The sequence below is a fragment of the Schistocerca cancellata genome, chromosome 4 (genome assembly GCF_023864275.1).
Source record: "Schistocerca cancellata isolate TAMUIC-IGC-003103 chromosome 4, iqSchCanc2.1, whole genome shotgun sequence".
Classification (NCBI taxonomy): domain Eukaryota; kingdom Metazoa; phylum Arthropoda; class Insecta; order Orthoptera; family Acrididae; genus Schistocerca; species Schistocerca cancellata.
The window spans coordinates 743,028,312-743,044,384 of record NC_064629.1 but is presented as its reverse complement, the minus strand read 5'-3'; the positions used below and the strand labels follow the sequence as shown (position 1 = coordinate 743,044,384).

Genomic DNA, 16,073 nt, shown 5'->3' with positions numbered 1-16,073 from the left:
TTTTAGTATTTTTTATATGGGAGGTGCTCACACTTCTAGGTTTTTCCACAAATTTCATAAACTTTTAATGTAACATGTAACCTGATCTGTGTCTTGTCTCAAACTGATGAGGAGAAAAGCGATTCCCTCCAAAAGTTGCAGATTTCTATTTGTGAAAATGCATGCTTTGAATGATCACTAGTTTTAGCTTTTTCAATCAAGATTTGCAACATTGTTTTTAGTTAAGTCAAAATTCAGGATGTGGAGGGTGCATAGACATGCAACTTTTCTGCACTGATCACTAATTCTTAAACTGAGTGAAAAAATGCCATATCAAACTTAAATTGCTCATAAGATACAACCAATTGCACATAGGGTAAATATTTGGCAATATGAGATTTGACATATCAAAATTACACATTTCAATCCCTCTAGAGATGTGAGGTGTGTGTCAAACAAATTTTTTCTTCCTATTTATTCAACTTTCATAGCAAGTAATTTTTACTTTCTTCAGTTTCTTTCAGCCATCTCTGGTAAATAATACAGAAGAAGTATTTATTCTTAGTACCTCAATTTTCAAGCATACTTTTAGCAAAAGTATATGAGGCAATTCCTGTACAATGCATTAAATGGTTAGAATGTTTTTATGTGAAGAGTGGGAGACTGTTGTTACTTACAATGAAATTTCTTAAAACTATTCATGTTAGGGCAAAGTTCTCATTTTCATCAAATCTTTGAATTCTCTCATTACTCTATGGTAGCCAGTAGTCAACTTCTTCCAGGCATGTACAAGTCTGTGGCATGCATTGTTTGGAGACTGTTCCTTGATTTCAAACTCATCTTCCATAAGATACAACCAATTCCACACAGGGTGAACATTTGGCTACTACACCATCTTCAGGCCCCTGACCAACATGTAAGAAGATTCTTCCTCAGTTGTGATCAAAACGGGGGCCAGCAATACTGACATTATTTCATTTTTGCAATAGTGATCACTTCAACCATCATCTGCCGGCAACAGCTGGGTCCCACAATCATCTCTCAAAAGACGAACATACAGAGGCATTCATTCAGGGTAACTGTGCAAAACAAAAATTGGGGTGTTCGAACAGGGCTCTGCATCACTGTCCTCCAAAATAGAGACATGATTCTTACCACTGTACAATCTCGCTCGCCAACACTTACTCAGATACCTGCATATGTACACATGGTTGCTACAGGCACACACGAGTAAGAAAATCTGAGGTAGAAGTGCTGAAATTAACCAATTTGTAACACAAAAACTGTGAGTCTATATGACTTTTTTTTTCTTTTCTTTCTTTAACAAAAGTTAGCGGAGGGAAGACTAGTTTCAACTTCACAGATGCTCTGCCAAGCAGTCATAATTGAAATTATCATACAGTGGATAAAAGTTGGAAACAATGTGCTACTTTTGACATTAAAATCTATTTAAATCTACTTTAAATATAGAAATTATAATTCACAGTTACCTACACTGACTACTACTAGTTAATCTTACACCAAAGCCACAAAATAACTATTATTTACAACTGTCACAACATTTACCTGCAGTGCCCCTTTCAACTCTGTATCTGATGGTGGTACAATACACTCCTTGGGACCTAACTGCACTATTAATGTCTCCAAATTAGAGAAGTATTCATCATCTGGAAATTCGGTGACAGACATTCTGCGTTCCCCAACATCTACATATGCAAGACCAATAACCTGCAACAAAAACATACAGCAATGATGGCATAAACATTTTGACAATGCTAGTGGGAGTAATTTTTTTTTACACTGTCAAACACTGGCATTATAGATGTAGCAGGACACAGATGCGAAAGCTACTTCTGGATTAGTAGCTGAACGTATGACAATATCAGCATGTGCAAAATACATGTTTTGCTATTGTTACTGGAAACCTACATCAATTTTGTGAGTCAATGATGTACATAATTACAATACCAGAAGAAAAAATGACATTCATTACACCACATTAAAGTTACTGTCAGCACAGAAAGGAGTGTACAATGCTGCAACTAAAATTTTTGATTACTTTCCCAACCATATAAAATGTCTGACAGACAATGAAGTAAAATTTGAAAACAAACTGAGAAAGTCTCTCCTTGAAAACTACTCTTGTTCCACTGAAGAATCTCTATTATTGTAATGAGTAAAAGATGGTGGGTAATATTTATTAACTCACAGCTGCATATTTGCTGAAAAGAAGTATCTCTTATAAATGTTCAGCATATAACCATATTTACAAAGTAATTTGCAATGTGAATATAAAATGACACATTCCACATCATTATGATTTATCGTGCAAAATGATCTATGAACTAACTAACTTGATGAAGGCTGCCCAGAACAGTAACAACAACAATAGTGAGACCATTATTTTCCATTATGCATTTGATGCAGTAAAATGTTCAGAAGAAATTTACTACACTTCCAATGCATTTAAAAAGAATTACACATAAGATCTGGCAAAGAACAACAACAGAATATATTCCATACAGTTTTGTCGTCATTTTCATCTCTCCTTTATCTCTAGTTGGGACATTCATGGTACTTCTTGACCTTCCCTCAATCTTTCCAATATTCTACTTTTATAACTATTTTGTTTCAGCCCAGATTCCTCCACCTTACACTAGTCTTTACCGAGTCAATCCGTCTTGCTCTAGGCCTCCATCTTGTCCTCAAACTTGGCTTTCATTATTTGTTTTGGTATTTTTCCACCTTATATTCTCTTTACATGTCCAAACTATTTTCTTCTCAAGTCTATCAATCAACTTTTTTACTCCAATTCCCTTCCTAATATCTTCATTCCTTAATCTCTCTCCCCCTCCCTGTCTTCACTAACATGCTTCTAGGAATTTTATTTCACTGACTTGGACTCTAGTCTCCTTTCTTCTTGTTATTGTCCATGTCTCTGATGCAAATGCCAGTATGGGTGAAAAGTACTTTTTGTACAGCACTTCCTAAAATTTCATTGGCACCTTCCTTCCCAGACTAGACCCCTCACACACTGGCAAAATGCATTGTTCTTTTGTACCCTTTGCTGATTTCTGTCTCCATCCACGCATTCTGCATTGACACATTTCCTATAGATTTAAAGTTGTCCTTTGTCCTTTCCCTTCGCTATCTCATCTGGTTACCACCACAGCCTCGGTTCTCTCCACACCGTATTTCATTCCATACGTCTCTGAAATTTTTTCATTCAAAACGTCTAATGGTTCTTGTACATCCTTACTGTTAGTTCTCCACAACAAAATAGCATCAGTAAATAGCAATAATTTCAATCTGCTTCCTCCGTGAGCTACTTATGTCTCTCACACAATTTCACAATTTTAAATAATAATTGTGACGTCACATTTCCCTGTCTGAACCTCATAACATTCCTAAACCAATCAGTTCTTCCAACATAGGAAGCTTTTGTCATACAGTGTTTGAAGAACTTAAACTGTTTGTTTTCCAACTCCCTTTCTCTCCAAGGTTTCCCATATCTTTTCTCTGGGGACACTACCACACTCCTTCACTAAGTCAAGAATTGTCATTATCAGATCTTTTTCATACTTGCAGTTTTGTATCTGCACCAACATACACTGATAAGCAGAAAGATTATGATTACTGCCCTCAGCAAATTGGAATGCTACCTGGTGGCATTGAGAAATCCACTGACATAAGTGACTTTAGTAAAGGACAGATTGTTATAGTCTGGCACCCACTGAAAGTGGCTGAAGGGTAGTGAAACCACAGGTGACATGACTAACATCCACACCTCATCACACAACATGGAGGTCAAAGGCTTGCACGCTCTGTAAAGCAAGATAGGCGGCGATCTGTGACATATCTGATGGTTGTTTTGGAGCACACTAGTCATGGCACATTGTTAAACATCATACTCTGCAGCTGATGACCACACGTGTTCCCATGTTGAACCAACACCACCATCGGTTGGAATTGTAATGGGCAAGGGATCAAAGAGACTGGATAAAAATGTGACACCTGGCCAGATTAAACACGTTTCTTGTTGCACTGGGTCAATGTTTGTGTCCACATAGGTCATCATCGAGCCACATGGCTACTTGAAAAATCGCTGCACCATGGACACATGCTGATGGGGACAGTAAAATTCTATGGGGAGCATTCACTGATGTAACACTTCTGGGATGCAATTGGCAACATGCTCCGCAACCACAAACCACTGACCCATAATTTATGGGACTTACAGGACCTGTGAGAAGATAGCTGGTGTCACATACTTCAGGAAACCTACCAAGGGCTTATCAAATCCATGCCATGCAGAATCATTGCTGCATCGAATTTTAAATGGGGACCACCACACTACTAAGAAAGTGGTTATAATGTTTTGGCTCATCAGTCTACATTGTTAAACATTGGTAAACTAATGCCTTTATTTGGTAGAATACTATCTTTCCCTTTTCTATCAGAGCAAAAACATTGCAACTATATTCCAAAATTTATGAAAAATAATGGTGGATAGCATGCCAATCAAATACTTGCTTAAACTGTAAGAGAAAGAACAGAGTCCTAAACAACTACACAACATACAGTTAGCTGTCAACAGAAATTAATTAGAATCATTTGTAAACTGTATTTCCAAGCAGTTTTCAATGTCTTTTTATTTCAAGTACAGTACATAGTAGTATAGTGACATACATATTTGTAAGAAAGATCTAAGGGTGCTACATCAGAACTACATATTGCCACATATTTTATGCAATTTTTCACACACTGAATCTTAATGTCTATCACTAAATATTTTAGGATAAATCTCCACATAAGCCCTTTGAGGTGTGTTGAACAAATAAATTTTAATACAATACATACACTGTTTAAATATCTGTCGAGTGCCAGTAACCAAAATAATGCTCGAAACTATAAAAATTCATATTTTATCCCCAATAATGCTGGACTGGTTCAAGCAAACATGTATTGGCTGTGGCTTTCTTATTAGATACTTTCCATAGGTAAACTCAGGCTCATTTAGTTTTTGCATAATGAAGACTGATCAATCTATTCACAATGACAAGTTGGCTTCTGTCTGGCCATTCACTAGTTGTTAGCATTTGTGAACTTTCTCTTGTAGTAGATGTTACAAGGCAGTAGCCATAATCCTACAACACAGCTTTACAGAAAATTCTGAAAAGTTCTGACTATAAAATTGCATACAGATTACTCAGTGTCACATACAAATTACGTGTGGAAAATGAAATGATGCCAACTTGTGTAGTAATCATAATAAATGAGACTGAAATTTTGTATAAAAGTTTATATTTCATTCCAGACATGAAGTGAGGAAAAGGCAACCACCCACAAATCTGGTGCATAGTAACACATAACAGAAAACAGCATTCACATTAGTTTTCGAGGATTAGCTCTTTTTCTTGCAGTTGGTTTTGTGTGTGTGTGTGTGTGTGTGTGTGTGTGTGTGTGTGTGTGTGTGTGTGCGCGCGCGCTATTGCTAGAAAAAGAGATATTTCTCAGAAGCTAGTGTGAATGCTGTTTTCTGTTAAGTGTTTCTGTGCTGCATGCATTGCTCTGCTATAGGCTATTTTACACATAGCTCCATCCAAGAATTTCCATTATTCTTCTTTCACTTCAAAAATTCATACTCTGTACACTTACTTGTTGGTAGATACTCACAGTAAAAGGACAAAAATTTCTGTTCAAATTTTCCATAATTGGTTCGTTAGTTTACTTCCATGGATGATTATGCACGACAAATCATAATGGTGTCGAACAAGCCAGTTTACATTCCCATTGCTTGTAACTATGGCTACACATTGATCATTTATAAAGTTTTTTTATGTACAGATGTGAGATGGGAGGTAGTAATTCCCACCCACCACATTTTACGTATTACGATAACAGGAAATTCTTTTATGGAATAGAAAGAGTTGTCACAGGGAACTGTTTCAGTTTGTTTTCAAATTTTACTTTGCTTTCTGTCAGATGTTTTATATTGCTGGGCAACTGATCAAAAATTTTAGTTAAAGCATTGTGTACTCCTTTTTATGCTGAAGACAACCTTAATGTGGAGTAATGAATGTCTGTTTTCCTTCTGGTATTGTAATTTATACATAATTATCCCTTTGGAACTGCAGTGGATTATTTACAGCAAAGTTCACAAGGGGAATAAATACACTGTGAGGCAGTCGTCAGAATGCCCAAATCCTTAAACAGATTTCAACAAAGTGATCATGGGTAAGCATCACATAATATTCTTATAGCACATTTTGACTTTCTTTCTTAACACCCTCTGTACCACGCTTATGTTATGTACTAGTCCCTAAAAACCAGGCAATTTTGTCAATATTTAGAAAATCACATCAAATCTACTTTTTGGATTGTGGCAAATTTGGTACCACTTTGAAGCTGCACTTCTAGTCTTTAATTCTGTGCAAAAGATACTACTTTGGAAGGCACAGCTTTAAGGCAGTTACAGAAATCACATAGGTGTTTTTAAGAATTTAGAAAAATCATACAGATAAGAGAATGTGATTGTTATTTATTTTTAACTAATATTATGGCACTACATAACATATTTCTGTCAGTCTACAATAATTGCATACAAATTTTACACAATCATATTGTTTTTAGTGTGGAAAATTTTGAAGCAAGGTTCCAGGCAGAGTGAAACACCACACTGTTCACATTCGTACCGTGTCTCTTTGCAAGAAGCTTTGCAATTCTCTTTCTTCGTCCTGGCACTGCACACGTGACACACACAAGCAGTATATTTCTTTGTAGTTGGAGGTATGTGCTGCAAAAAATGTCTCTTTGTTAGCCGACCCAAAGTTCCTTCATTCCTTTGTATGACTTGAAGTGTACCATCTTCAACAAGCTGAGCTGCAAGCACTGTTATGAAGTCTGTTATTGTTAGTTTCTTGTTGTGCACTGCAGGCACTGGTCTCTGATATCCACTCCAGTTTTATTCAGATTGTAATCCAATACCTGAAGTGGTTTCATTACTACAGACCCATTTTTCTTAGTATGTGTACCAAATGCCTGATGCCTTGTACACAATGTATACACATCCCTCTTGTCCTTCCACTTCATTGGGGGTGGTGGTTAGTGTTTAACGTCCCGTCGACAACGAGGTCATTAGAGACGGAGCGCAAGCTCGGGTTAGGGAAGGACTGGGAAGGAAAGCGGCCGTGCCCTTTCAAAGGAACCATCCCGGCATTTGCCTGAAACGATTTAGGGAAATCACGGAAAACCTAAATCAGGATGGCCGGAGACGGGATTGAACCGTCGTCCTCCCGAATGCGAGTCCAGTGTGCTAACCACTGCGCCACCCCGCTCGGTAGTTCTTCCACTTCATTGCTAATACATTATCTTTACGCTGAAAAGACATTTTGAGCTTTCTCAGTTTATTAGATACTAAATCTTTAGGTAATCCTTTCCTACATTTGTTTACAGTACCAACAGCTCCAGTACCTCTGTCAGCCAGTCGCTGAAAAAGCTCTGGACTGGAATAAAATCGGTCTATATACACAGTATGACCTCTATTCAGCAAGCCGCTGTCAGATAACAATCGCAATACAATAGCAGACGAAAAAGTGTCAACAATATGCTTACCAGCATAAACTTCAAAGTTTACAACATAGCCACTACTGGCTTCAGCAACAGCATAAACCTTCAGTCCATACTTATGAGGCTTATTTTGCATGTAAACATGGAAGCTCACATGACCTCAAAATGGGCATATGCCTTCATCAATTGTCAGTTTCTCTGAGGGATGATATGCCTGGATACATCGCTCCTTCAAATTCTAATAATAAGGTAAAACTTTATAAAATGGGTGAAATCATTCTTCACCTGTTTTTTTTCTGTTTAGAATTGTCAACAAGATGCAAGCATGACAGTATCTGAGTAAAACGCAAAACAACTCATGACTTGGGGACAGAAGTTACAACTAAGAACAGGATTAGTGCTCCAGTGGTCCACAATGTTTTGCTTTCTTGAAATACACATTTGGAAAAGCATACTCAAGAAACGCCTCATCTCACTTGTAGTCACTGGCTTCCAGGAACTCAAAACTGAATTAGGCTTCATGTTATTTCCTCCTCTTTTCTTCTGGATTGTCTGTGATGCATACAAATTTGTCTGTATATTGAGTTCTTTTATGTCGCTGTCAGTAAGAAACACCTTACTGCAATCCAGTACAGAACTTGAGTCATCAATATTCACTAGAATCTGCCCGGGTGTAGTGTTGACAGACAGAGGTCGGTAGGTGTCAAATTCAGTCCAGTCAACATCTTTTGGATGTGGCGCAGCCACTGGATTTGAAGTAACACCTTAAACATCATTCTCGTCTGCCTCTGAAGAAAGGCTGTCATCGATCTTACACTCTAAAAGGAATATCACATTATATGTAATTACCTATATCTCTTACAGAAGACTTGTTCAGTAGAAATGTGTGTACTGCATAATTACGAGCAGTGATATGCCGTTGAAAATTCGGGAATACGTACCTTCAAACACACCATTGTATTAAGAATCATCAGAATTACTCTACATTATTCAGAGTGCTGCTATCATTAATCAAATCCGCGATTTCTGCGTCTGATAAACCCCGCCAAGACACGATTGCAAACATGAAATAACAATGACAAAAGGAAGACTGAGAACACAAAGATAAGTTTTAACATGAATTACGGTGCTGTAGACAACACTGCTGTGATATCTATGGACGCATTTTGTTAATAAACATCTGTAAAACGTATAATGCTGGCCAAACCTGTAGAAACATTGCAGTGTTTTGCATTAAATTAAATGTAGCGGCCCGTAAATTTTACGGGTTTGGCGCTTAGAGTGTTAAAGATGAGGTACCCCAGAACATTATTCCATATGATGAAATTTACTGAAAATATGCAAAATATGTCAACTCACCGATTTCTCTTTCACCAAGATCTGCAATGATTTATATTGGTTAAATTACTAAGTACCACTTGCTGCATTCTTTTGGTTATACATTATATTACCCATTGGGTGGCTATACTATCAATTCCACAAAACTTCAATTTATCTAGGAGAATACTATGAGTGGCACAGTCAAATGCCTTAGATAGGTTGGAGAAAATACCAACCGGTACTATTTTATTACATGACGTTTGCAAAATTTGTTGACTGAAGACGTAAATGGCATTCTCAGTAGAGTGACTTTTCTGACATGCAAACTGCTATTTGCTGAGGATATTATTATTGCTAAGGTGAAGTGCTATTCTAGAATACATCACCTTCTCAAAAGTGTTGGAAAATAATCTCAGCAGGGCGAAACAGGTCAGCAGTTATTAACATCTTTCCTATCACCTTTCTTATATAGAGGTGTGACAATTGCATATTTCAGTCTCTCTGAAAAACTGCCTCAAGTTTGTGATGAATTACATATTTCAGATAAGACCTGACTTATTTTATGGAAACGAATCTATTAGAAACACCATCAAAACCAGTTGAGCTTTGATATATGAAAGAACATATAATTTTCTTAATTTCAGTAGGAAAAGTTGGTGATACAAATGACTGTATTTAGTTTGAGTTACTTTTTCAACATATTGCTGTGATTATTCTCTCGTACTGTTTGCCCCTATACTTTCTACTGTACTTAAGACATCATTATTAAATGCATTTGCTATCCGTGATTCATCATTTATAGCCCTTCCATTCAGTTCAATAGTGATGTTATCCCATTCTGTGGCTGGTTGTCCTGTCTCTTATTCTACTACATTTCTTATAGCCTTAGGTCTACTGACATTATTATTGATTTCTGATATTATGTGCATTTACCTCGATTTTTTAATAACCTTTCTTAGTAATTTTGAGTAGTTTTTGTAGTGTGCAATTATTGCTGGATCTCTATTTGTTCTTGCTGACACATACATTTCCTTTTTCCTTGCACAAGACTTTTACTCCTCTTAGTGATCAACGGTTTTTTACGTCGCTGTTTAACGTCTCTTCTGATTAGCTTATGTGGAAAGCTGTTTTCAAATAATGATATGAATTTATCATGGGATAGATTAAACCTTACGTTAGCATTTAATTAATTATAAGTTTCATCCCAGGTTTTCTCTTGTTAACTATTCTTAAAAACATTTGTCCTTGAGTCATTAATTATTCTAACTGGTTTCCACTGAGGAGTATCCATACTGGAATGTTCCAAGTTTATTTGGTAAATAGCTATTTTCTTGGTTTGAGCTTCATCAAAGAAAACATTATCAATTAAATTCATCTCTCTTACTCAAAATTGAGCCAGGTATTCTCCGTGGTCAGATGGTGACAGATTACAAGATGCAAACTGTTCAACTCAGTGCCGCAACCCGATCCACTTTACCAGACGGCATTCTCGACCAATTGCAAATCTGTGTTAACACAAGTGTAAGTAAACCAGAAGTTTTAGGAAAGACATTTAAAGTACCAGCTTGTGTTGACAATTTCGGTCAACGAGATATCGAGATTCCATATGGAAAGATATTGGGAGGTGAAGAAAAGGTTATAGAAACCAAAGTTCTATGTTAAGAACAATTTAAGCCAAGTAAGATTGGTTGGTTGGTTTAAAAGTGGGGGAAAGGGACCAAACTACGATGTAATCGGTCCCTTGTTCCTAATAAAACAATGCCACAAGTGTGAGAATAAAATAGACAAGACATATAACACAAAATGGAAAGAAAGGAAAGACTACAAGAACAAAGGAGAGGCAACGAACACTAAAAGGAATGAAAGAGGACAAGAGAACAACAGAGAGGCAAGAAACAGTTAGAAGAGAGTAAAACAAGGAAGCAGATTACAGTGGCTGGCCAACCACGAAAATAAAAAGGAAAAGCCAGCCACCCTGTAACACATTAAAACCTTCGCCCTAAAAGCACTAAGGTCGAGGACACACGCTAAAATTCAGATTGAATGATAAAACCCACCCTTATGGATGAAATGTAAAACCAAATCAGTCCATGAGGCGTTGTCTGCTAAACTCAATGATAACGAGTCCGGCAACCGAAGATGAAGTTGCAGGGCAGCCAAAGAAGGACGTAACAGAAGAATATGGGCCACTGTCAATTGGGCACCGCACCGACAATGAGGCGCCCATGCATGCAATGGCGGGACACCAGACTCCACCAGTACACTGGTCACCAGACCTGCCCTAAAAGCTCCTGTCGCTAGTTGAACCCCACAGTGGTGCACAGGGTCGAGTAAATGCAATGCTGAAGGCGCTGCCGAACCATAAATCACACTCCCATAGTCAATACGGGATTGGACAAGAACTCTGTAGAGCTGCAGCAGTCTAGAGCAATCTGCACCCCAACTGGTGTTACTCAGGCAACACAGGGCATTGAGGTGCTGCCAGCACTTCTGCTTAAGCTGACGAAGATGAGGGAGCCAAGTTAATCGAGCGTTGAAAACCAGTCCTAGGAATCGATACGTCTCCACTACAGCGAGTGGATCATCATTAAGGTCAAGTGCTGGTTCCAGATGAACAGTACGACACCGACAGAAGTGCATGACACATGACTTTGCAGCTGAAAACTCAAAGACGTGGGCTACAGCCCATGACTGCGCCTTATGGGTGCTGCTCAGCAACACCAGTACTGGAGCAGCAGTACGAAATGCAGAAGTTGTCTGCATACAGATAAGGTGAGGCGGAGTGCCCAACAGCTGCTCCTAGACCGTTAATGGCCACTAAAAATAGAGACACTTAATACAGAGCCCTGCGGGACTCCATTCTCCTGGATATGGATGGAACTATGGGAAGCACCAACTTAAACACAGAAAGTAAGGAGCAACAGAAAGTTTTGGATAAAAATCAGGAGCGGGCTCTGGAGACCCCACTCATACAATGTGGCAAGGATATGATGTCACCAGACCGTGTCGTATGCTTTACGTAAGTCAAAAAATACGGCAACCAGGTGTTGGTGTCTGGAAAAACGTTGTTCGGATGGCAAACTCGATGGACACAAGATTATCAGTGGTAGAGCGACCCTGGCGGAAGCTGTCCTGACATGGAGCCAGCAGGCCATGTGACTCCAGGACCCAACCCAACCGCTGACACATCGTAAGTTCCAGCAGGTTACAAAGAACGTTGGTGAGGCTCATGGGCCACTAGCTATCCACATCACGGGGGTTTTTACCGGGTTTGAGCACCAGAATGACAGTGCTCTCCCGCCATTGTGATGGAAAGACGCCATTGCACCAGATCCGGTTGATGATGATGATGATGATGATGATGATGATGATGTGTCATTTGTAGACAGATGAGAGATGTTTAATCATCCGGCTGTAGATCCTATCAGGCCCAGAAGCTATGAGGCACTCCACGGAAGGGTGCCGCTTATGCCACTGTAGAGCTCGCCGACACTCCTTAATTGCTTCAGCGACTTCCAGCAACCACCATGCGACTGCCTTATGCCGAGGACACTCTAAAGAGCGAGGGATTGCGTTTTCTGCCGCAGAAACAATTGTTGTAGCCACCTGCTCAACCATCACATCAACGTTACCGTGTGGTGGAGATTCAATGGTGACAGCAGAGGTGAAAGTGTCCCAGTCCACCTTGTTTAAAGCCCAGCTGGGGACGTGTCCGAGGGCTCACACTGGACCAGTGACAGGATGATGGGGAACTGGTCACTACCACACAGGTCGTCATATGCCCTCCAGTGGATAGGTGGGAGACGTCCTGGGCTGCGAATGGATAAGTCAATGGCCGAGTAACTACCATGAGCCACACTGAAATGTGTGGTGGCCCAGTATTTAAGAGGCAAAGGCCAAACTGAGACAGTGAGGCCAAACTGAGACAGTAAAGTTTCGACACCTCTGCCTCAGCCGGTAAGCATGGTACCACCTCACAAGGGGTTATGGGCATTTAAATCTCCCAAAAGTAGGAAAGGGTTATGGAGTTGATCAATCAGTGCAGCTAATACATTCAGGGGTACTGCACCATCTGGAGGAAGATACACATTGCAGACAGTTATTTCCTGCGTCATCCTTATTCTGACAGCCACAGTCTTAAGAGGGGTTTGAAGGGGCACATGTCCACTACAAACTGAGTTTAGGACACAAACACAAATTCCACCTGACACTCTATTATAGTCGCTACAGTTCCTGTAATATCCCTTATAGCCGCTAATGGGAGGGGTCCGCATTACTCTGAACCAGGGTTCCTGGAGGGCAATACAGATAGCAGGTATAAAGCTTAACAGTTGCCGTAGCTCAGCCAGGTGGCGGAAAAAACTGCCGCAATTCCACTGGAGGATGACATCCTGAGGCTGGGAAGGCATGGAACATTCAAAGAGGCAGTTTACGCCTCTGAGTTACCTGCTGCCACTGACTTTTTGCCTGAGTCATCTATATCAATTGTGTCTGAGGGTCTGGCAAGATCTAGGTCCTCAGAGGACGTCGAAATCTCCACCCCATCCTCAGATGCAGAGCTTGTAGGTAGCGGTGGTGTGGGTGCCACCGCAATTTCATTGGACTTAGGGGTTTTCTTTTTTGATTTCTTTCGCTGCTCCTTGGGGTTCCCTGGCTGGAAGGACTTCACTGGCTCAGCCTCCGGGACTGAAGATGACCATGAAGTCCTACAACCAGCAGCTTTGGGCTCTTCAGCCACTGGTGGGTGTCATCTTTCCCGCTAGGATAAACCTGGGAAGGGAGTGACTCAAGGGACCTCTCTGTAGCGAGAGAAGCCGAAGAAGGCTTACGTTTCTCCCATAATGTGGACAGGGAGGGTAACGATTTGGGGTCGCACTTCCGTGCATTGAATCAAGCTCGCGATCGCTTAGAGACTGTGGGCGTTTCACCACTAGCAAGAGATGATGGACTACACTTCATCGCGTGTCACCCGCCCTGATGCCGCCCAGTCCGACCAGGGGCCCCCCCATGGGCGCCACAGCAAAGGCCACCTGGTAGGATGGCCATTGCCGGGAGTCCCGATGCCCCAGGGAGATGAGCATCTACCCCTTGGCATACGTGGGGAGTTAACGGCGCAGGGATCAGCAGAGTGATCCCTGTGTGGTCAGGGAGCTACAGCCAACAGGGTACATGGCAGCCTCACCACAACGAACTGGCCACCATGCTGGATATCAGGTGCAAAGAGGTCCATGGTCATCGTCGACGCAGAAAGCTACACTGCATAGTGCATGGTGGAAAATGCACCCAGGAAGGTGTCCTCACCCAAGAGATGGAGAATGGGTGGGACTGCAATGCGACGACAAGAAAGTGGGCTGAAGATTTCAGTGCACGATGGTCATGATGCACCATGTAAAGCCCCCTTTCCCAACTGGTTCGCTGTTCGGGAAAATGTTGAAGAATGGAGGTCAAAGCCTACAGGGGACCATCACATAAAGGCCGAAATGTGTTTAACTCCTTTTAGTAGCCTCTTACTACAGGCAGGAATACCTCGGGCCTATTCTAGCCCCCGGACCTGCAGGGGGAGCCAAGTAATACGAAGAATTTGCCAATGAGAAAGGTTTGTGCAATTATGTCAGTGGTAAGGAACCAGGTGCGAGAGAAGTTGGCACATGTGCCTGATTCAGATCAGAATTTTTTGTATCCAATTCTGGAGGAATACGCGTGGCTATTCAAGGAACAGTAGTATCTGCCAGCAATTAACCTCGTACAGCATGAAATTCTGAAGGGGGATGCTAGACAGATCGCTCAGAAACCATACAGTGAGCCAAAACATTATGACCACATGCTTAATTAATAACTTGTTTGTCTGTCTTTGGAATGAAACACATAATCGATTCTATGTCTCAGGGATCCGACAGTTTGTTGGTAGGTTTGTGGCATTAGATGTCTACACACAGGTAATGTAATTCACATAAATAATGGGCCGCTGATTTGCCTACATGGTGATAGCACCCGATAGTGACCCACATGAGTTCCACAGGCTTTACATCAGGTGAATTTGGTTGCTGAGAAATCAACGTGAGTTCACTATAATGCTCCTCAAACCACTGTAGCACAGTTCTGGATGCAAGACAGACAATTATACTACTGAAAGATGGTAGTGCTGATCGGACCAAAATCAAGCATGAAGGGATGCAGGTGGTTCACAGCTGTCAAAGTGTCTTCGATTACTACCACAGGTGTCGTGCTAGCACAGGAGAATGTTGCCCACAGCATAATACTGCTCCAATCAGCCTGTGTCCGTGGCGCACTGCATGTTTTGAGCACTGTTCACCTAGATGATGGTGTTTGTTGAGATGACTATTGACCTAGTGTAGTAAAAATGTGATTCACCTGAAGAGGCAACATGTTTCCATTGATTGACAGTCAAATCCCCATAATCCCATGCCCACTGCAATCTTAACTGGCGATAGGTCAACATGCGAACACACAGGGGTGGTCTGCGGTGGAGCTCTATGTGCAACAACGTATGATGAACAATGTGCCCCGAAACACTTGTGTGCGCCCTCGCATTGTGTTCTTTTGGCAGAGATGGCAAATCGTCATCTATTCTACTTCACAGAGCAGACAGTCTTTCGAACACCACGTTCTGTGAAGAGTTGTGGATGTCCAACCATTTATTGCCTAGTGGTAGTTTCACTGTCCTTCTACCTCCATCCTTAGATGCTCACAACAGCAGCACATGAAGACTTGACCAGCTTCAGCATTTTCGAGCTACTCATTCACAGGCTCTGCATAGTAATAACCTGCCCTTCGACCAAGATGAATATATCAATGGATTCCCCATTTGCAGCCCATATCTTCGCTACGGTGATCTACCGTCCATGTCCATTCCGTTTACATACTTTTGGTACCGCATCATGTACCCACAACACCACCAGTCAGCATTCAACATCGCAGTGAGGAGTGGCCGTAATGTTTTGGCTCACCAGTGTAGATAACCATACCATTTACAATCTATTGTTGAAGAAACTATTCAGTAGCAGCTGGATGCAGGAATAATTCAACACTCTGCAAAGTGCATGGTCTTCACCTGTAGTCATGGTCCCAAAAAACAAAAGCAGTAAACAAAGTCACTACCCGAGACACTTGCCCTCTATCCCATATCAAAGAAACAATGGATTGATTGGGGGATTACCACCCCTGACATGTGTTCTGGGTACCAC

General features: G+C 40.8%; 1 protein-coding gene across 1 annotated transcript in view; it reads right to left on the bottom strand.

Annotated features, from left to right (window-relative positions):
* LOC126184464 (DNA mismatch repair protein Msh2) overlaps positions 1-16,073 on the bottom strand; it is a 220,434-nt gene that overhangs the window by 86,909 nt on the left and 117,452 nt on the right. Inside the window, exon 6 of the mRNA XM_049926855.1 lies at positions 1,546-1,707. Coding sequence (XP_049782812.1) covers positions 1,546-1,707 — 162 coding nt within the window. The remainder of the gene's footprint in view (positions 1-1,545; positions 1,708-16,073) is intronic.